We start from the raw sequence: 23,271 nt of genomic DNA on the forward strand, positions 1-23,271 counted from the left end.
TTTCTGTGCAAAGAGATACATAAACATGTACCTTTTTTTTTTTTTTTTTTTTTTTTTTTTGTGTATCTAAACCGAAGAACTAAAGTGTGTGGGTTTTTTTTTTTTTTTTTTTTTCTTTATTTATTGAAGCCTTAGGTGTGGTGGCTGCATTAGTGCAAAAAACCCCCAGAAAATTAAAAAAAACCCTAAATGTGATAAAAATGTGTGCAGTGCTAAGTACCAAAACTAAAGTCATAAATAGTATAGACTCCTACTCCTCAGAAGGCGGTTTATCTCAATGACCGTTGTGAATGGAAATATGAAAAACAAAAAAACCTCTGAATGGAGATATGACACTCTGAAAAGCGAGCTCAATAGTGGATACATAGTTCCACCCTTAAGAGGGATATTAGTTAACACTTCTGAAGAGCCAACTTCATTACCACTATAAATCTAAAATCCGTATTCAATAACACTAAAGGTCCTCTGAAAAGTGAACCTTATGCAAAACAATAGTCGTCTGAAGGGTGAGTTCAAAACTGTATAAGCAGGATATCTTTGTTCCACTCTCAACGTGTACTCTCTACAAACACAAAACTCCTCTGAGTCTTACCAGATCATATGCGACTTTAACATGAGAAGTCACAAACTGCTTTTGTATCAAGCAAGATGCTCCTCCGCTCCGTGGTACATAGGGTGATCGCTAGTCTCTCGATCTCTCACTCCGCACTCAGTAGCAGTATCATATATGTAATAAAATGCAAATAATGCCTCCCATAGTGTATAACTGATTTAGTAGACGTGATGGGTGACCCCACATGAAATGGCAGCCCTTTAAAGGGTGAACATAATACACCGTGTGGAAAGGTAACTCCGTGAATCCGCTCCCACCACGTGTCCTCCAGAGAGCCAGAATACTCTGAGGCTTACCAAAACATATGCGACCTCCACACGAGAAGTCATAAACAGCGTTTGTATTAAGCAGGTTGTTTCTGAACACTGTTGTACATGGGACAATCGCTTGCCTCCAAATCGTTCCCTCAATGTTCATTAGCATCATACATGTAATGGAATGCAAATAACACCTCCAATAGTGTAAATCTGATTGCTTCATTTATTAACCACTTCCAGTCCGGACACTTTTACCCCCTTCCTGACCAGGGCAATTTTCAGCTTTCAGCGCTATCACACTTTGAATGACAATTGCGTGGTCATGCAACACAGTACCCATATGAATTTTTTACCAGTTTTTGAGACCGATAAAACTTTATTTTGGTGGTATTTATTCACCGCTGGGATTTTTATTTTATTTGCTATGTAAATGAAAATGTCCAAAAATTTTAAAAAGCGTTTTCCTTATAAAATTTTGCAAATAAATAATATTCAATCATAAATCTTGGCCAAAATGTATTCCGTTATCTTTTTAGCAAAAAAAAAATAAAATGAGCCAAATTAGTTTATAACCAAAAATTTATAATTTTTAAACATTTTTTTTTTTTACACTTTTTTTTTTTCTTTTTTTTTATTTATTTATTTATTTATTTTTACATACTGTCACCCTAGCAGTACAGTGTCACCTGTGACACTCTACTACTTTTGGGCGGTGATGAACACTAATTGCTTTTACACCCATATAGGATGTAAAAGCAATCATTTTTCTCCTTCTCTCTAGCTGCATTCTTACAGCCATTGAGAACTACTGAGTGAGCTGTGATTGGTCACAGCTTGTCACATGGTATAAGGCTGTTGTGAATAGCCTTGTACCATGTGACCTCTGTGATCATTCACAGATTTCACACGTAGTAAGCAATGATGTCAGAAGTGACATCTTGCTTACCACTTTGCATGTGATCACTGATTGGCCAATCAGTGATCACATGATCGGGACCTCGTACAGAGGTCCCGTCCGATGATCGGTGTTTCACTGTGTCCGGAGGACACAGTGGGCACCGGATCGCGGTGCTGCGCACTCCCGGGGAGTGCGCAGAACCAGGGTGCAGGGAGGCCGTTTATAAACGGCCACCTGACCCTGCAGTGCCACTGTCTGGCCGTTTATATACATGGGCCGGATGGGAAGTGGTTAAAGTCGGTTACAAACGAATGGCTTGACAAGCGGCATATAAAACCACATATTCCAAAAGCTTCAGCAAAGTGCTTGCATGTGTAGTAATGTCACGGCCTCAAGCTTCACCCAACGTGTTTCGTCAAAAATGTGGTCTTTCCGGCTTCTGTAGAGGGGGCATGCTAGAAAAACATCTGCCAATCAGCGCTCACAGCCATTGGCTGAGCTGCCCGGATTCTCCTCTTCTCTGGTCCCCTGCCAGCGCTCCTGACCCCTCCCTCCTGCTACGTGCCCCCACAGCAAGCGGCTTACTATGGGGGCTCTCAAGCTGCTGCTCAGCATGTACACGTACACACACATGCGCGCACACACACCAGCTCCGCCCCCTCTTTCTCCTCATTGGCTGGCTCCCACTACTGTAAATCACAATGTCCCCGGAGAGCTGAGGCTCTTGTGCACATCGCTGGATCACGATGGGGCTCAGGTAAGTATTAGGGGGGCTGCTGCACACAAGTGTACATAGAATACATGAAGGTAAAAAACCTTGAGCCTTTACAACCACTTTAAATATTAGTAAAAAAAAATTTTAGGACTTTAAAACAAATTTAAGAAGTCTGGGTTTTCAAAGTATGGTAGTAATTAACAAGGTTCCTGCCTGATTGAATTCAGTTCCATATCCCCAAACAACATGCATTTAAATTGGTGGCTCAGCCTTCCACTAACCATTGACTAACCATCGACATCAGCCCACGGACAGCATCTTATATCAAATCTGTTTAGCAGAGTTATTCCATTTTTCTGTGCTGTATAACGGGGAGATATATACTGTATGTGAATGAGAATTATGGTGGACTCCTATTGCCTTTACCATCTGCACTTAGGCTGTACCTTCCTCTTTACATGAAATGTCGACATTTGAATGTATACAAAGCAAATGCATATGACTGTCTCTGGTATTTGCTTCGGAGTTCTGCAAAATAAACATAACATTCCTTCCTATTTGGACTGATAAATCATCAGATGGCATCTACAGGATCCCTTTTTAGAGGTTTCTTCTGCTTTTCTTCATATACAGTGTACATGGACTCTGCATTGTGCTTCATCTGTTGTGTAAATCTGTAGTATTTTTATTTGTTGTCTCTTGTAATTACATTTGTGTGCTGTTATTGCACTCAAAGGGGACACGAGTAATTAGTGTATGAATCACGGCACAACGTGTATCATATACAGGGCTGATGTGATTGTAAAGACAAAACAAATCATTATTTAGAACATCCCGCTGGTTTAGGTTTAAGCTTTTTGCCCTTTTTGTGGCCTTGTTGAGATCTATGAGGCATTCTACTCGTCTTGTGCCATCCCCTAGTAGTGGCATTTTAATAAGAGCTTGGAAGTGTATTACGTTCAATGGATTAACTTGAATGTCTTAGGTGCCAGAGCAGATAAAGTAGGTCATGATTGAAAGGATAAGTTCACCTTTCATAACCTGTTACATGTTACACCCATATTCAGGATGTAACCTGTTATGAATAGACCGACCCCCTGCTCTCCCGCTTTGACAGCTAGCGGGGGATCTTCTCCTTCCGCTAGCTGTCAAAATTTAAAAAATCCTCTGTGAATGAGAAACTACAAGTCTTGGCAGCTGTCAGCTTGTAGTTCTTAATGATCTACCACTGTGCTGTGGAGCGCTGTGGTAGTTCGTTGATTCTCCTTGTCAGTAGATCTCCTTGCTCATACATCCTATACGGGCAAGCAGATATATTGACAGGTCTGCAGGAGTGGTTTACAGACTCCTGTAACAAAAAAACAAATGCACATTTTTTTACCTGCAAAATTATTATTATTTTTTTTTAACAAATACTTTATTTATGACAACCGAACAGCAGGAGACATGTATCCATACAATCATCAACAAAATACAGAAGAGAGGTATCAAGTGTAATACAAGTATGTGCAAATTCCAAAATAGTACAGGGAAAATACGTTCCCAAGGCACAAATGCGACTCCAAGTTCAAAACCCCGCTGTCCGTTGTGATTAATTATAGAAAGAAAAAAGACAAAGAAGGTAGGAAATAACTAAAAGTCATAAAGCACATAAGAAAAACTTAAGACACTGTAGCAAAAAAGGGAAGAGTGAGAGGGTCAGAGAAAAAAAAAAAGGGAGAGAAGGGGGGGTTAGGGCACTTATGTGAATATTGCTCATTTACATCTAGGGGAACTGGGAACAGCACTTTTTTACTTACCTGATCCTCTGTTCCTGCAGACTTCTCTGCATCTTCTCTGGTCTCTGCAGCCTCTTCTTCCCTATGTGCTGGTGATCTGATGCCCCTGACATCATCCAGACCTATGAGGGGCCCAAAGCCCAGTGTTGCACATAAGGATGCTGAGGAAAAGTCCACCACCAGATCATTGGAGAGCAACATCTGACAGTGGAGCAGAGGATCAGGTAATTAAAGCGGAGCTGCACCCAAAAGGGGAAGTTCCGCTTTAAGGACTGGGCCCCCCGCTTCCCATTAAGGATTGGCACCTTTTGGGAATTGGGTACCCAAAATCAAAAGGTACCCGCTCCCACTGCTGCCACGATTGCTTAGGCGATTAGAAATGGAAGTTTTCCAACCCCCCCCCCCCCCCTTTCCTGTAGTCTTCTGGGGCACATGACAGGTCCCAGAAGACTATGGGACCATTCAGAAAGCGCAACGCTACTTGCGCATGCGCAGTGGGTACCCGGCTGTGAAGCCGCAAGCTGTCACAGCTGGGTGCCCACACTAAAGATGCCAGCATCGAGAACACGGGGGTTGATGAAACAGGCTGCAGGGGGGGACACACACCCTGTGATCAAGGGACAGGTAAGTGTCTGTTTTAAGTTTTTTTTTTTTTTTTTGCTACAGTTTTTTCAGCTGCTGACTTTTATTTTTTGTTACATTTGCACTGGAATTCCTCTTTTAAACTGCTTCTCCTGCCCCCCACATTTAAACAAACATTTAGGTCTTGCAGTGCAGAGACAGGCCCACTGAATGGGAGGATTTTTACTTTTCATGGAGTTGGGCTTTGAAGTGGTTCTCCAGTCTCCCCCCAAAAAATTGTCAACAGCTACAAATGTTATAGGTGCTGACTTTTAATATAAGGACACTTGCCTGTCCAGGGACCCAGCACTGTCCTCACCCGAGTTGGTTCCTGAATCATCCTCAAGTCCAGGTGCCAGTATCTTAACTAAGGGAAACTGGCACTGAAGCCTTGCAACTTCACAGCCGGCTTCCCACTGCACATGCACGATCTGTGCTGCACTTTCTGAATGGTCCCACAGTCTTCTTGGACCTGTGATGTGTCCCAGAAGGCTGCAGGGAAAGGTGGGGGCAGTGGGCGAACTTCTGCTCAGATTGCCAAGGCAATCCAACTGGAAGTGGGAGCGGGTACCTGTTAAAACCAGATACCCTCCCAAAAAGTGCCAATTGGTAGAGAGGGAGGGGGGAGGGGGGGATGCAAACAAGCCCCCCCCCCCCCTTTTTTTTTTTTTTTTTTTTTTTTGGATGAAGTTCTGCTGCGTTAAGATTACTGTGAATCTGCTTGCCAAAATAAAACTTGGTGCATATTTCTCATATAGTGTGTGAATATGACATTACCAAACATTCACTGCTGATTATTCTTCCTGGTGCTTGTCCGTTTTTACATAATGATTCATGACCAGTGAATGCTTGGTGAATATCGCTTTCACTGCTTTATAAATACACCCCTCGGATCCTTAACTCCATTATGCCTGTCATACATAGCATGGTCACGGGGCAAACGACAACAAATAAGTCATATTGATCAGTACATGTGTAAGATAATACGCCTTTTTATTGAGTATGTATCATGCAGAGGTCCTTTTATGTTATGAACTAAAGAACACACAGTTTGCTGATGTTGCATTTTGTCCTCTGGCGGTTTATGTGTATTTGAAAGACAAGAAAAAGGTTCATTATAAAAGCTTTCTTTTATCCAAGAAAGAACAGTTCTTGTTGCCAACAATAACCAGATTCATGTTTGTGCAATAAATGGCAGTTATGTAGGCTACAGCAGCATTAGAATTCACTTGACTGACTCATGACTAGTAAAAAGTGCTGACTGCTTGCTGGGTCCTCTACTTTTGTTTTGTTATCATAGTGTCACTTCTAGTCAAAACCACAACTGCTAAAAGAAGGAATATACTTCCCTTTCTAGCAGCCCATGCTTTGAAATGCCACCACTTCACTTCTCCCTGACCACTTCAAGTTTTCCATACTTTTGATGTGTCAAATAGCTGCTTCCCCACTGCATGCTGTTGTTTTTTCCCCGGCTTGTTCGTCACTGCAGGTCATATCAGCTGGCGGAAGGAACCATTGCATGTGGCAGGTGAAACGGGTATTTGACTCAACCCACAGGTTGGATACCTGTAGTAACTGGGGAGCATCTAAATGGCTGTGTTTTTGAGACTCTGGCCACTGGAAAGGTACATTCACCAGCCACTTTATTTAGATACCCCTGCTTTATTGCTTGATAACACAAATTGCTAATCAGCCAATCACATCACAGCAATGCATTAAGGCATCTAGATGTGGTGAAGACGACTTACTAAAGGTCAAACTGAGCTTCAGAATGGGGAAGAAACGGGAATTAAGTGACTTTGACCATGGCATGGTTGTTGGTGCCGGACGGGCTGATCTGAGTATTTCAAAAACTGCTGATCTGCTGGGATTTTTACGCACAACCATCTCTAGGGTTTACAGGGAATGGTCCAAAAAAGAGAAAATATCCAGTGAGCTTCAGTTGTGTGGTCGAAAATACCTTGTTGAGGTCGGAGGAGAATGGACAGACTGGTTGCTGCTAAATTCAGATGGCAGGGTCAGAATTTGGCGTAAACAACCTGATACAAGGCAGGATGGATCCATGCTGTGAACCGTTCAGGCTGGTGGTGTAATGGTGTGGGGGGATATTTTCTTGGCACTAGCAAGGTGTGCCTAAATAAAGTGGCTAGTGAGTGTAAATTTACTCTTAGCACATATGGTTTCTGCTAAAAGTGACCTAGCTGGGGGTTGCATTATTTGCACATTCTACTTGTTGAATATGCATCATATTCCATTTCTTGGCCCCATACTGCACTAGGAGAATAAAAGCAAAAATGTGGTGGTTGTGGCCAACAATCTAGTCTTTCCTTGGACACTTTAGCAAATGAGGCACACCGCTTTATTCATCTAAGTACTAGAGTTTATATATTCTCCCATATTTGTTTCCTCTGGGTACATTGGCTCCTTTTGACAAAGCTGCCGGTGCTTGGCATTCATATGAATGAACCTGGGGCCATCGAAATCCTAGGAGGCTATAGCAAGCATTGACAGGTTGGCAGACATACTGGAAAGGATCAGGCTCTCACCACTGCAGCCAGTCAAAATTTGCATACTAAAGTGTCATGGAGTTTGGAACTTGGCACAGTCAATGGGGGGAAAACCTCATGTGCATGAAAATGTCGTGAGTGTAATGGGCATGATCCTGTAGATTAGTGTGCCAATGAACTTTGTGGTTACCTCGTTCTCATCCTGACACTCAATACGGGAGTTACTGGGAAGTCTTGTCTCTATGATCAGATCAACTTACAGTCCTGTGACTTGAATTTAATCACAAACTGGTCTTCTAATGAGCAACAGCTGTTCGTCTTTGATGTCCGTTACCTTATGTAATGTTAATGCAGTGTGCAAAGTTGTTTACTTGACAGGTATCTAGTGTATAGCCTGGACCTTGTCAAGCCTTTCTGGGCTGGGAAAAACACTTCTAGGCAGAAGACAAAGGCTGGCATACATTATACAATTTTCTTGAGAAATTTGCTTTAAGTTTACCAAAAACCATATAATATGAGTTCACACCTAAACAACACTTAGGCAGGTCCTTGCACTACATAGTTGAAGGTAAATCTAAAGGAAATTGGACAGAAAATTGTAATAAAATTGTATATCTCCTAGACTGTAAGCTCGAAAGAGCAGGGCCCTCAATCCCCTCATGTTTTGCATTGTATTGGTATTGTTCTGTCACATGTTCTGTCCCCCTTTGTAATGTACAGCGCTGACCAAACTATTGGCGCTTTATAAATACACTATTATATTATACAGTATTTCCAGCCTAATGCTGGCTTATATTCTACAATTTTCTTCAATTTCCTTTTAGATTTACCAAAAAACATATAATATGAGTTGAAACCTAAACAAGACTTTGAGTTGTATCCGATAATGCACTAAATAGTTCAAGGTAAATCTAAAGGAAATTGTATAATGTATGGCCAGCCTTAGGCTGGCCTACATTATACATTCTTCTTATTCAATTTCCCTTAGATTTACCTTCAAGAAAAGTGTAAAATTAATTTTGTAACAATGTACAACCTTAAACACCCGATGTACCCTGACCTATCATGCAACTTGACACAGTCACATGACAAGTCAAAACACATTCATTTCAATAGGTGCTGTCGTATTAAAAAGAAAAAAAGTTCCTGCACTGCCTTTCCACATCTTTGGTGCGACTTGAGTGCCATAGACCTCAATGTTAAATCACAAAAGTTTCAAGGAAATCGCAAGAGAGTTGTACCACATTGGAGGTCACAGCAGTTGGAACCAAGCTTTAGGATTTAAAGAAGAACTGCACTGCATCTGAGCCCCACAAACCACTATATAATTCATTTTTATTGTTCAAAGCAAAATTTGCCATCCATTCATGTCTCCATGCTTTATTTCTGAGAAATCGCTTTTAAACGCACCCCCTAGCATTTCTGGTCCTGGCCATCTTGAGTAAGGACGGATGACTCGTGTAGTTTTTACTTCCTGGAAAACATCTGCCCTTAACTCGGGCATGCAGGTAGGAGGGTGTGTTTAGCTGGGAAAACCTCCTCTTCCTCCTCCTCCTGGGATATATGACATCATTTGCCTAGGCATAGAAACCAGGAAGTAACTAAAAGAAATAACGTTTAAAACTAATAAATATGATATACTTTGCTTTCTATCCACTAATGATAGTCATAAGGATTAAAATAGTCAAAATTGAGAGAGTGAATTATCTATCAATGTCTCCCATGATTTATTTTGTGGAGAAATCGCTTTGAAAAACACCACCTAGCATTTCTGGCTGTGGCCTTCTTGAGTAAGGGCAGATGATTCATGTAACATTTACTTTCTGGAATCAATCTGTCCTTAGCTCAGACATCCAGGCAGAAGGGTGTGCTTAGCTGAGAGAGCTCCTCTTCCACATAAAAGCGAAAAAAATGCCCATGAAGACTCCTGGGATATATGACCTCAATTTAGCCTAGGCCAGAAACCAGGAAGTCACTGAAGAAATGTAATAAAGAATAGGAAGTCATATTGTTTTCTATTCTATTTACTAACCGCAACAAGGAATAAAAATAGTCAATGTTGATTTGAGTTTAATTTTGCTTTAAAATGTAATGTTTTATTTTTGTGCTCCCTTGTAGAGATTCTCCCTGTTTATTTGTTCTAGTGAGCATTGTCCCAGAAACAGAAATTTTAATGAAAAATCCTAATTTTTACAGTTCTCTAGAACTAGAATATGTAGGAAATTTGTAAGGAGTGAGGGATTCTCTTCACCTGATGGAGATTTGCTCTCACTTCTTGTTTATGTCTTTTGGTACAGATATTGAATAGAAATCTCCCAAACTGGACAAAGCCAAAAATAAACTGATGGGAGTTTGATCCTTCCCTACTCTATCAAAACTAAGAAACTAAAACACGTTTTGGTTATAGGTACACTTTAAGACCATGATGTTCTATCTGAGAGAAGCTTAAAACTATGAAAATGAATTTTCTTTTAAAGGACAGGTGCACTTTCCAGGCCCTGATATCGGTGCACACCCTCTCCTTGACTGTACCGGCTTGTTCAACAATAAACCCCATAATCCTACTTCTAGAACGATAATGTCATTTTGTTTTAATAGTGAACAGCCCTGTAATAACATCTGAAATCAGCGTGCAAAGAACTCATTATTTCAGTATTGAGTTGTCATAACAAGTCTCTGTAGATTTACTCATGTGACCGCTTCAGCTGCTTAGGAATAGTTCTCCCGTCACGCTGATAAATTTAAAGGGTACCTGTCATGAAGATCTTCCATTAAAACAGAAGAACATTTTATATCTGCTTCAAAAAGGCTTCAGTTTGTAGGGTTCTACGAGAATCTGAGAGGTCAGAAAGCTGATAATGTGACCAGCACACAGTAGCCGACAACTCCTTATATCCTGTTTGCTGTCTCTTTTCATCTCCCGTAGCCTGCCTACAGTCTCTGATCTTCTCCTGTAGCCTGCCTACAGTCTCTGATCTTCTTCTCCTGTAGCCTGCCTACAGTCTCTGATCTTCTTCTCCTGTAGCCTGCCTACAGTCTCTGATCTTCTTCTCCTGTAGCCTGCCTACAGTCTCTGATCTTCTTCTCCTGTAGCCTGCCTACAGTCTCTGATCTTCTTCTCCTGTAGCCTGCCTACAGTCTCTGATCTTCTTCTCCTGTAGCCTGCCTACAGTCTCTGATCTTCTTCTCCTGTAGCCTGCCTACAGTCTCTGATCTTCTTCTCCTGTAGCCTGCCTACAGTCTCTGATCTTCTTCTCCTGTAGCCTGCCTACAGTCTCTGATCTTCTTCTCCTGTAGCCTGCCTACAGTCTCTGATCTTCTTCTCCTGTAGCCTGCCTACAGTCTCTGATCTTCTTCTCCTGTAGCCTGCCTACAGTCTCTGATCTTCTTCTCCTGTAGCCTGCCTACAGTCTCTGATCTTCTTCTCCTGTAGCCTGCCTACAGTCTCTGATCTTCTTCTCCTGTAGCCTGCCTACAGTCTCTGATCTTCTTCTCCTGTAGCCTGCCTACAGTCTCTGATCTTCTTCTCCTGTAGCCTGCCTACAGCCTCTGATCTTCTTCTCCTGTAGCCTGCCTACAGCCTCTGATCTTCTTCTCCTGTAGCCTGCCTACAGTCTCTGAAGCTATCTCGTTGCACACTGGTAGTCTTTGACCATCCCCTGATGAAATTCTGCAGTCTTACAACTTTCTGTAGCATTACATTTACTATGGCCCTTCGGTGATGTCAGAGGTGCACTTGAGCTTCTATATCAAGTTGGATTTCTATCTAAACCTCAACATAATATAAACCATACATATGTACAGTTTAGTACGGATGTATAGGGCATTCATAAAGTATTCTGACCCATCTCCCTTTTTTTTCAATTTTTTTTATGTTGCAGCCTGATACTACAGTTTTTTAAAATTCATTTTTCTTTGATTAATCTACACTTTGCAAATGTATGAAAAAGGAAAAATTTTCAATATCACATAAGTATTCAGACCCTTTGAAATTTTAGCTTAGGTGCCTCCCATTTCTCGATCTTTGCTGAGATGTTTCTACACCATGTTTTGGAGTCCACCTGTTTGGACATAATTTGGAAAGGCCTCACAGCTGACAATGCATACTGTATCAGAGCAAAAGCCATGAGGTCAAAGGAACTGCCTGCAGAGCTCAGATGCAGGATTATTGCAAGGCACAGATCTAGTGAAGGCTAAAAAAATCTGCTGCATTGAAGGTTCCCAAGAGCACAGTGGACTCCATAATTCTCAAATGGAAGACGTTTGGCACAAAAGGGTCTCTTTTCCAAAAACTGGTCACTCAGCCAAGCTGAGCAGTTGGGGGAGAAGGGTCTTAGTAAGAGGTGACCATGAACCCGCTGTTCACTCTGACTGAGCTAAAGAGATCCTGTGTGGAGATGGGATAATAGTCACTGCAGTCCTCCACCAATCTGGGCATTTTGACAGAGTGGCTAGACAGAAGCCACTCCTCAGTGTAAAGCATATGAAAGGCTGCTTGGAGTTTGCAAAAAAAATAAGCATCTGAGGAACTCTTAGACTGTGAGGAACACGATTCTCTGGTCTGATGAGAGCAAGATTGAACTGTTTGGCCTCAATTCTAAATGTTGGGTGCGGAGGAAACCAGGTACCACTTATCACCTGTCCATTACCATCCCAATAGTGAAGCATTGTGGTGGTATTTTTCAGCAGCAGGGACTGGGAGACTGGTCGGGGTTGAGGGACAGCTGAATGGAGCAAAGTACGGAGATCCTCAAAGAAAACCAATTCCACAACACTCAGGTTCTCCAGTTAAGTCGAAGGTTCACCTTCTAACATGACAATGATCCTAAGCACACAGCCAAGACAACACAGGTGGGGCTTGAGGACAACTCTGTGAATGTCCTAGAGTGGCCCAGCCACAGCCCTGACTTGAACCCTATTGAACATCTCTGGAGAGGCCTGAAAATGACTGTCCACAGACAGTCCTGATCCAACCTGAGAGGATTTGCTAAGAAGAATGGCAGAAACTCCCTCAATCCTGGTGAGCAATGCTTGTCGTGTCATACCCAAAAAGACTAGGCTGTAATTGCTACCAAAAGGTGTTTCAACAAAGTACTGAGCAAAGGGTCTGAATACTTGAGTACATGTGATATTTCAGATTTTTCCTTTTTAATAAATTCAGACATTTCTAAAATTCTGTTTTTCACTTTGTCATTATGGGGTACTGTGTGTAGATTAATGATGGGAAAAATGAATTTAAACAACTGTAGTATCAGGCTGCAAACATACCATAAATGTAAAGTTTAGAGGGTCTGGATGCTTAATAAATGTATGTTATTTATATGCCGGTTTGTTACTACTGGTCCATGTCCCTGGTAAGTTACATCTAAGGAGATCTAAACCAGGATAAAAAAAGCTTTATGATCCTGGATAAAATAAATGCTTCCTGTATTGTGAATCGCCATAAGTGCGGTTTAGGCAGAAATTCAAATTATTCCAGATACCAGGTCATACTGTTCATATTGGCTGTTCTTGCGTTGGAAAGAATGGTGTTAAAGAGTTAATTTGGCTTTGTTTAAAGGGGGTGATTTTAACACACAGTCTTACTTTTCAATTAGAAAGGAGTTCTTGAAGTATTTCCAGGTTATTGGTGTCAGTGACAGTGAAAAGTTTTAGCTTTCAAGTAAAAATGTCCTTTTCAGTATTGCATCTTGTACATCTCATACATAAGTCACCTTCTGTCAGCTTAAGAGTGTGCAGCAACCCAGAGTGGCCAATTGGCAATCTTGTCATTGCCCCAACACCTATAAACGTAGTGTCCATAGACGTGGGAGGGAGTTTGGGTCTGTGTACTACCTGGTATTAAAATTATTCTTGGCCTGGTATACACATTTAGAGTAAAGAAGGGGAAATCATTAACATCCCTTGGATTGGTGGAAGCCATGGTGGTCCTAACATATTTTTTTTCAGCTTCTCTAATGAATCGTTTTTCAGAGTTGTTGGTGGGGGTGACCATGTGATATTTGCTAGTACTTTTCATGAGATATGAACAAAGGCTACTATGAGTTAATGCACTATGCACATTCTTTGCTCTTTTCATTGCTAACTTAGACATATGTATAATGAGATAAGGAGTTCTGCACTTGTGGAATCCAGTATGGAATGCTCACTCTTCCGGTTCCACTACAACCACAAAGCCAACACTAAAGGGTTTACTAATACAATGGTTGACGTTACACACCGCTAAATTCTGTGCTAGTGGTACAGGATATATATTTGTTTGCATAAAACAGAATTGGTGAGAAATTATCCATATATTGCTAAGGGGCCATTCACACCAGCCGATGCAGGTTATGCTCCATTGTGTTAGGTGTGGGGGAATGTGTTACAAAGCATTGCACTAGTTGTAAAAAAACATACATTTTTTTTTTTTTTTTTTTTTTTTTACGGGAAAATATTTCCGGTCCCAATTAGTGCTGCATAAAAATGTAACCTGTCCCACTGTTTTTCAGCACATTGATGTAAACTGAAACAATAGGACATGAGGCAAATTGTCTATAGACTGAGACAGTATTGGTCAACACTGCCCAAAGGGGCTGGTGTGAATGAGCCCTATAATATCGTGTTAACATTGTAGTGTGTGTGTGTTTGTTTTTTTTTTTTTTGTTTAGAACTTGTTTTCAAAATTAAGTCACTGGTCACACTGCTGCAATTTTAAAATCGTGCGATTTATGTGCAATTTTAGGTGCGATTTTTGAAGACTTTATTGTTACTTATGAAGATTTCCAATGATTTCTTGCAATTTGCAGTGTAATTTCAATTCTATTCTATGTATGTGAAATCGGAACAAAACTGCAGAAAATCGTAAATGTTAAGACACTGACATTCTCATTCAATCGATGCGATTTCAATTCCAAGCTGGTATGCCTGAGCAATAAATCTGAAGTCTTTATTTAGAATACCTGTTGATTCTGCCATGAAGATGCTTGTTTAGGCACTTCCTGTTATAGGGTGACAACAATCTGACCATGTTTCACAATTGTGTTCCTGCATGTCACACATTATGCAGACATGGCCCACTGTTGTCACCATCATGAAACTTTCCCTGAGAAATGCCATGTAGCCATTTGTGGAGTGCATGCATGTAGACAGGGAGTGGCTGATCAAAAGGGTGAAAATTGTCCCTGGAAAATAAAATAATCAAACTTATCAATAGGTTTCTGACAACTTGCAAATCTGCACTGTTCAGTTGCACTTTTCAGATCTAAAATGTTCTGCATTGACCAAATGAGCATAAAGTGCAACTCAAACATTATTCAAGTAGCTTGAAATATAAAGATTTAACTAAAGTGAGAGATCCATACAGAATAATTGGCCTAAAGGAGGCTACACCACAGGATACTATTTGCAGATTAGGGTTGGAGTATCTAAACATTTACAAGGGACTTGTCCATTGCAGATTATGAAGTCGTAGGCTCCAATTGTACACCCTTGAGATGTACATGTCTTTCCCTTTTTATAAGGAGCCCCCTAAGGGAACCTGGATGAGGTACTTGGACCACCACAAAATATCAATTTTATCTAATGCATTGGTGGTGCAATTCTGAGGCACCAGCAGACCACCAAACGTTTACCAATCTCTCCACCAGTTTGTGAAGACACAATAATTTCATTACTTTCAATCATATCATGTTGGATCCATAATACGTGCCATGAATATGGAGTACTGGCCAGTTATACAGAAAACCGTATATCTTGAGCTTAGTTCACAAAGCTAACACACCAGGGCAAAAATCAATTTTTTCAAAAAGGGGACAGTCGTTTTTAGCTGCATCCAGTGGGATTTGAAATTTAGTTACATGGCTGTAATAAAGATCTTTATCCTTGTGTTAAAGCAGTGGTCTCCAAACTGCACCTTGGGGCCGGATGCAGCCCTTTTGTTTGCCATTATCTGGTCCTTGAGGGATAATTCTTGACACTGGCACCAAGGATGGGGGCCTTATTCCGGACACTGGCACCAAGGATGGGGGCCTTATTCCGGACCCTGGCACCAAGAATGGAGGGCCTTATTCCGGACCCTGGCACCAAGAATGGAGGGCCTTATTCCGGACCCTGGCACCAAGAATGGAGGGCCTTATTCCGGACCCTGGCACCAAGGATGGGGGGGCCTTATTCCGGACCCTGGCACCAAGGATGGGGGGGCCTTATTCCGGACCCTGGCACCAAGGATGGGGGGGGCCTTATTCCGGACCCTGGCACCAAGGATGGGGGGGCCTTATTCCGGACCCTGGCACCAAGGATGGGGGGAGCCTTATTCCGGACCCTGGCACCAAGGATGGGGGGGCCTTATTCCGGACCCTGGCACCAAGGATGGGGGGGCCTTATTCCGGACCCTGGCACCAAGGATGGGGGGGCCTTATTCCGGACCCTGGCACCAAGGATGGGGGGGCCTTATTCCGGACCCTGGCACCAAGGATGGGGGGGCCTTATTCCGGACCCTGGCACCAAGGATGGGGGGGGCCTTATTCCGGACCCTGGCACCAAGGATGGGGGGGGGCCTTATTCCGGACCCTGGCACCAAGGATGGGGGGGGGCCTTATTCCGGACCCTGGCACCAAGGATGGGGGGGGGGCCTTATTCCGGACCCTGGCACCAAGGATGGGGGGGGGCCTTATTCCGGACCCTGGCACCAAGGATGGGGGGGGGCCTTATTCCGGACCCTGGCACCAAGGATGGGGGGGGCCTTATTCCGGACCCTGGCACCAAGGATGGGGGGGGGCCTTATTCCGGACCCTGGCACCAAGGATGGGGGGGGGCCTTATTCCGGACCCTGGCACCAAGGATGGGGGGGGGCCTTATTCCGGACCCTGGCACCAAGGATGGGGGGGGGCCTTATTCCGGACCCTGGCACCAAGGATGGGGGGGGGCCTTATTCCGGACCCTGGCACCAAGGATGGGGGGGCCTTATTCCGGACCCTGGCACCAAGGATGGGGGGGCCTTATTCCGGACCCTGGCACCAAGGATGAGGGGGCCTTATTCCGGACACTGGCACCAAGGATGGGGGGTTTTATTCCGGACACTGGCACCAACTATTTCTCCCCCTAATGCCAAAGATTGGACATTATTTATTTACTTGGTCACAGTCTGGCCCCCTAAAGTCTGAAGGACAGTAAACTGACTTTTTGGAGAGTTTGCAGACCCCTGTGTTAGTTTTTTTTTTTTTGTGAATTGAGCTTCTTATCATGAAACTTGTATCATGTTTTTCTACATAAAAAGCTCTGTCCAAATTCCAATGAAATGGTTAACTGGAATTTTACTGATGTATTACTGGTAGGTTTAGGTATTTTGTGTCGCTTGTTGTGAGCAGATTAATAAAAGGCAAAGTCTTGCATCACTCCACAAATATACTGATCTGTATCTTTCCTTGTGAGCTAGACACAGCCTATTGTGTGATTGTAGAATATTATTTTGACAGGAAATGAAATGAGCACAGTTCCTCTGATAGTTCCCTATTGTTACTAGATCTCATGTGACATGGCATGTGATTGCAAAAGAAGGTGGAAAAAGCCTTTCTCCTATACCCTGAGGGTTAGATGCTGCTGAACCAGAATCAAGGTGTGGGGGGAAGGTGTGAAAAGGTGCTGTAAAATAAGAAAGCTTTCAGAAATAGAAGTGTTAATGATTTAATTTTATCAATTAACAAGATGAGTTGAGAAAAAAAAAAATCTAAATCATTGGGTGTGACTACCCTTTTGGCTTCAAACCAGCATTATTTTATCCAGGTACACTTACACACCGTTTCTGAAAGAACTTGGCAGGTAGGTTGTTCTAAACATCTTGGAGAACTTATCACAGATCTTCTGTGGATGTAGGCTGCCTCAAATCCTTCTGTCTCCATGTAATTCAAAACAGATTCTATGATGTTGAGATCTGGGCTCTGTAGGGGCCAAACCATGACTTCCAGGATTTTTTTTTTTTTTGTTCTTTACGTTGAAGATAGTTCTTAATGACATTGGCTGTTATGTTTGGGGTCATTATCCTGCTGCAGAACACATTCTTCAGACCATTTTATCCATTTACCTCAGTGTAATGAAGGCAGTTGGGTTCTACTTTTTACTGACTCTATATTGTATTTTTTTTATTCTTAGGATACCGAACTCATCGACATCCTATGGAAACAAGACATTGACCTCGGTGTTGGTCGAGAAGTTTTTGACTACCACCAAAGACAGAAAGAATATGAGCTGGAAAAACAGAAGAAGCTTGAAAAAGAACACCAGGAGCAGCTTCTGAAGGAGCAGGAAAAGGCCTTTTTTGCAAATCTACAATTAGATGAAGAGACTGGAGAATTCATCCCTGTTCAGCAGCCAGCACCCATGGAGGCTGCAGCGGTCACAAGCTCCTTGCAGGTAATTAGTCCACACTTGTTTACTTGCAGTGCGGCATGGACTACTTGTTGGGGTCAATGAGATAATGTTTACATTTCTTTTTGTATCTAGAATAAGTTGGATCTGGGCCAAGGACTGTCCTTTGATGAATGCTTGAAAATTTTTGCTGATACATTCCAGTTGGAGGTAAATATTTCTAAGCTGCATCTTGTATTTAATTGTATGGTGTGGGGCAAGTTTGGGCAACTAGCAATGGTCTATGCAATATAAGTTGCAGCACATGCTGGCAAGATTTCCGAACAAAATAAATAAATAAACCTACCCTGCTGGGTGGAAGGCATCTTCTGATACCTTGACTTGACTTCCCTGCTGCAGCTTCTACAAAGATCCTATGCAAACACAGACCATATCCTATGATCAGTATGGGGACTCTGCTAGTAACAACCCCACCACCATGTGACAATGCTTGGACCTGATGATTGGCTGGTTAGGCACGAAGCATTGCAGAAGGGCATAATGAGTGTGCACATGCCCCATACCTGTAACTATGGTTATTTTCATTGAGGCCGCACACAGCCAATGTATGTCTTTTTATCAAATCAATACTGTGTATACTTACTTAGGTTGTGTTTTAATGTTCATTGATGAAATTAAATATTAGACAAGTCAGTCTTAAAATGCATATATGTCATACATATAGTACCTGGCCAGAGCATCTGAGGCACCCACAGGCATCACTGTTGTAGACCAACCCAGTGTTTCTCAACCTTTTTTTCAGTCAAGGCACCTTTTCAAATTATGGACAGTCCCGAGGAACCCTTTCAAATTATGGACAGTCCCGAGGCACCCCATTCTAAAATGGGGAAAAACTATTTTAATTCATATATAACGCAGCAACATCCACACATATAGGCCACCCAACATTAAATGTGATTTATTCTTCCAAAGCAAAATACACTTTCACTCACTGGTACTGACTAGTATTCCTGTTTCTCTTCTCCCTCAGTTTTTCTCCATCACTGAGCTAATGTGACCCCAGAACTGATGGAGAGGGGACAGAGGAGGGTCAAACTAGGATGCTTTACAGGCAGCTGACATCCTCATCAACTGATTTCATTGGTTACCTAGAAGGTCGTGATGGTGAACAATGAAAACCTGTGGCTTTGTGTAACTAAAAGGCGGGCTTCTTCCACCTGTTGGCTTGTATACAAATTTTGGGCAATTTTTAGATATTTTGCCAAGGCACCCCTGAAGAAACCTCAAGGAACCCTGGTTGAGAGAGGCTGGACCAAGCCACCCCAAGTTCTTTAATTATGCTGCCATAGTCCTGGGATGGATTTGTTTTGGGAACACCATCGAAGGATTGCAGTAAAGTATTCTTGATCTAATTTACTGCAATTTTTTGCCTTTTTAGAGAGCCAAAGGAAGACATTATCCTTCTCTTTACACATTTTATGCCTCTGCAGCAACCCAGGTGGCAACCTGATACTACTGCAAGTTTTCTGTTTACACAAAGAGCCAGAGGATGACATTATCCCTCTCTCTCCTTCTTTTTTTTTTTTTTTTTTTTTTTTTTAACTTTTCCCCTCCCTGGTATCCCAAGTTCTTCCCTAACACACCCGTGAGGCTGCCTGGTCCATCAAATGCTGTTGGATAGCTGCTGCTGCCCTACACATATGCAGGGAAAAGTGATTGTTATATTGCCTGGACATTTACACGTGCATGGAAGGTTAATTACCCTGTTTGTGAATTCGTATAAAGGATAACTCCATCCTTTCCAATTTTAACGATCGTTAAAGTGGTTGTAAACCTCTGCCATAAAATATGAACAAAGCATATCCCTGTATAGTGTGTACTTGTCTGAATCCAGAGTACTAAGTCTGTCTGCCTCATTTCTCTGCAGTCTGCATGGGTCACTTTTATGACAAGTTTTCCTGACGTCAAGAGAACAATGGTGACCAGGAAGGGAGCTCCAGCACATAACTTGTGATTGAAAGCCTCAGTTTTTTTATATTTGCTAAAATAATTGCACTTCCATGTTCTGTGTACTGAGGGAGACCAGTGAATGCAGGGTTCTGGGTTTAGTAACGCTTTGATACAGCTGTTTTTTCAACTTCCTTTTCAACAGATCAAACTGTTAAGCAAAAATGGCAGTTATAAGGCTGAGACAAACCATTTAGCACTGACAGGGGTGCTTACAATGGTCAGCTTTTATTTTTTTTAAAACCTTTATCCTAAAAGGATTAAAAAGAACTTTCTGTAACTGTTTACAAAGTATTAGCTGGAATTGGGCCTTAATATGTTAGTCACTTTTGTAAAGTCCTTCTAACACTACCCACTCCAAACAATGCTGCTGTCCACGAGATAGAGGAGCCACCCCAAGACAGGTTTAATACCACTTTAAGAAAGAGTCTCTGATTGTATTATTGGTTCTTTGTGGATTTAATTACACCTCCACTACAGCTGTCCAGCCTGCCAGTGCCACATAGTCTCCATATTTGTCCTACCTGCACAGATTGTGTGTGATTCTTGGTGGAAGAGGGTTGTGACACTTTGCCCAATGCCTCCTAGTTGTTGCTTCTAGGTGTACAGACACAGAATAGACAAACTCCCCCTCTGTTTTCCTGCAGATTTTGAGTCTGACGTCTGATCTTGTTAGTGTGATACGAAGGCTGGCCATAGACCATTTGATGATCGACCATGCTCGATTCACTTGCAATTATTGCTAGTGGCTGCTATAGCAATCACGGTCTTCTCCCGGCAGGGACCGCTTCCCCCAGCGGGAGAAGACCATTGCTCAGCAGGAGGGATTCCCCTGTCGGCACTGTTTGGGGGTGTTAATTTCTTTCCTGCACAGTCTATGGGCTGCCTAAGGTTAATCAGTTGTCTGGGTTATGATGGAGGGCTACACAAGACAGTTTACTTGAAGAGAAGGATCTAACCCTCTCTGTTAGGGCAACTTTTTTTTTTTGTTTGTTTGTTTTTAAGCTTGTATTACATATTTTTGATATCGAGAGATTCATTGTAAACACACTTGAAATATGATATAAAAAATACAATGTATGTTTTCAGGCACCTACAATGACTTACCATACAGCAATTGCACCCAGTCCTCACATAGAGGTCAATCAGAACTTCCACCCTACAGAGCAACTTCCTGCACCAGAAACTCTGCAGAACACAGCCACTAATGCAGAAAACATGCAAGAAATGGAACAGGTCTGGGAGGAGCTGCTGTCTATTCCTGAGTTACAGGTAGGCTTTGTTACTGTGATGTTTGCTATAGAAGCCAATCGCATACAAATTCTGATTATCAGAAGTCTATATATAAAAGGCAACCATAAAAATAGGAGAGCTAAAGAGTGTCTAATACAATACAGTTGTGGGCTGGGCACAAAAACCACATAGTTCCTTAACCATGTGTCTACTGGGGCAGTCTCATTTTTGCATGCATTTAAAATCTTCTAGCAAAAAAAAAAATACTTTAAGACCCCATTCACATCAGGTGTGACTTGGCATGCGATTTGCCTTGCCATGCTACTTGCAAATTGCATGGCAAGTCGCACCCTATTGTCCGCAATTACAGTGGTCATATCTGTGCGATTCCGACTTGGACGGAGCTGCACGGATTTCTAAAGTAGTGCATGCACTACTTTAGGTGCAACTTTTATAGACATGTGTCTTGCAAGCAGCATATATCTTGCAAGTCAGAATACCATCCAACTTTGCAATCGTGCGACTTCACTGGAAGTTGCACGATTTCAAAGTTGGATCGGTGTGATTGGGGGGTTTAAGCCCCACACCTCCAGAGTCATAAAAGTGATTTGGTGGTTTTAGAGTTGCCAGGATCACTTTAAGATAAAAGTTCTTTCTCAGCAGTAAAAAATCAATAGCAAGCTCATGGATGTAGGAGCAGCCAAGAGCTTGCTCTAACCCTTTGTATACCAGGCCGTTTATAAACATATATTGGTAGACAAGGGGTTAAAGAGACTTTCACTGGGGAAAAGGTGGCAAACTGCTTTACATATTAAGTGCAGACACCTAAAGATGCATATAACTGCAACAGCTGCAAAAACCTTCTAATCACAGCCGAATCCTGTACCTATCTTCTGCATTTTCTTATTGGCCAGTGAATTTGCCCAACATATTAATGAGCCAATAGGAATATACTTGCGGGTGGGGCTAGGGACAGCTCTGATAGTCCTCAGAAATGATGATTTTTTTTTTTTTTTTTTTTCCCACGACCACTGTCAAATTCCACATACAACTACTGACTGTGTTGACATGTCTAGACTTTGCCTTTAAAGTAAGACAACTTGATCTTTAAAAGATTTAGACATAAACAATTAAATTTGCCTAATCTGAATATTTAGCATATTTGAGCAATAGATTGGATAATATTTGTTAGGGCCAGTTCACACTACATGCATTCCAGTGCGCTTTTTTTTTTTTTTTTTTTTTCTGCATAAAAAAAGCATTGACAATAGGTTACATGGTTTCCAATGGCATAGTTCACATCCGTGCAGTCAGTTCCAGTGTCAGGAAAAAAAAGTAGAACATGCTGCATTTTTTTTTTTTCTGCACTGAACTGTACTGGAGCGCAGCAAAACTCATCAAAATGCACCAAAAACGCACATGTCCTTATTTAAGTTGACGAAAAAGAGAGGGGAAAAAGTTACTGGAACACATCAAAAATGTGCATATAGAAATGCATCCGAAACACACCCGGACTGCATTTCTACGGTGTAAACCAGTTCTTAAACCAGAACTTCTATCTCTCAATCAACACTATTGACTATTTTTAATACTTATGCTACTAGCATTAATAAATGGATAGAAAGGTATATTATGTTTATATGTTCTACATTTTATTTTATTTATTTTTACATTTCTTCAGTTGCTTCCTGGTTTCTGGCCTAGGCAAATGATGTCCTATATCCCAGGAGGGGTTTTCTCAGCTAAGCATGCCCTCCTGCCTCTATGCTTGAGCTAAGGGCAGGAGGATTCCAGGAAGTAAACGCTACATGAATCATCTGCCCTTACTCAAGATGGCCACAGCCAGAAATGCTAGGGGGTGCTTTTTCAAAGTGATTTTTCAGCAAAATAAAGCATGGAGACTGGGATGGATGTGGGGGGAATTTGCTTTCAATATTAAAAATGAACTAAATTGTGTTTTTGGTTTGTGGGGCTCAGATACAGTGTAGTTACACTTTAATGTTTTATTAAAATAGAATTACAAATTTTTATGAACTAAATGGTAGTCTTTTCTGTGTGCCTGTAGTTCATCATTTTTTGTGCAGTTTGCTAAACAGACACTGACACATATACAAACATTTTTTTATGTATCTGTATCCATAACAATGGAATACTGCAGATAAAACACCCTCTGTACTTAAGAGAGCGCTCATGATGATCTACGTGGCCTACAGTGATACAAACTGACTATTGTTATCCTAAACCACGACACACATTTGCACCTCATAATATTGATAGGCAGAGTCCTTTTACAGGGCC

The 23,271-nt window shown here is 41.9% G+C and overlaps 1 protein-coding gene across 1 annotated transcript in view; it reads left to right on the forward strand.

Moving 5' to 3' along the window:
* The window catches only part of NFE2L2 (NFE2 like bZIP transcription factor 2), a 48,216-nt gene that overhangs the window by 22,954 nt on the left and 1,991 nt on the right, over positions 1–23,271 (forward strand). The window contains exons 2-4 of the mRNA XM_089690443.1: positions 17,518–17,778; positions 17,869–17,943; positions 20,830–21,012. Of these exons, the coding sequence (XP_089546569.1) occupies positions 17,518–17,778; positions 17,869–17,943; positions 20,830–21,012 (519 nt within the window). The remainder of the gene's footprint in view (positions 1–17,517; positions 17,779–17,868; positions 17,944–20,829; positions 21,013–23,271) is intronic.

This window comes from Staurois parvus, unplaced genomic scaffold (genome assembly GCF_062004578.1).
Source record: "Staurois parvus isolate SC_StPar_1 unplaced genomic scaffold, SC_StPar_1.0 ptg000530l, whole genome shotgun sequence".
Taxonomy (NCBI): Eukaryota; Metazoa; Chordata; class Amphibia; order Anura; family Ranidae; genus Staurois; species Staurois parvus.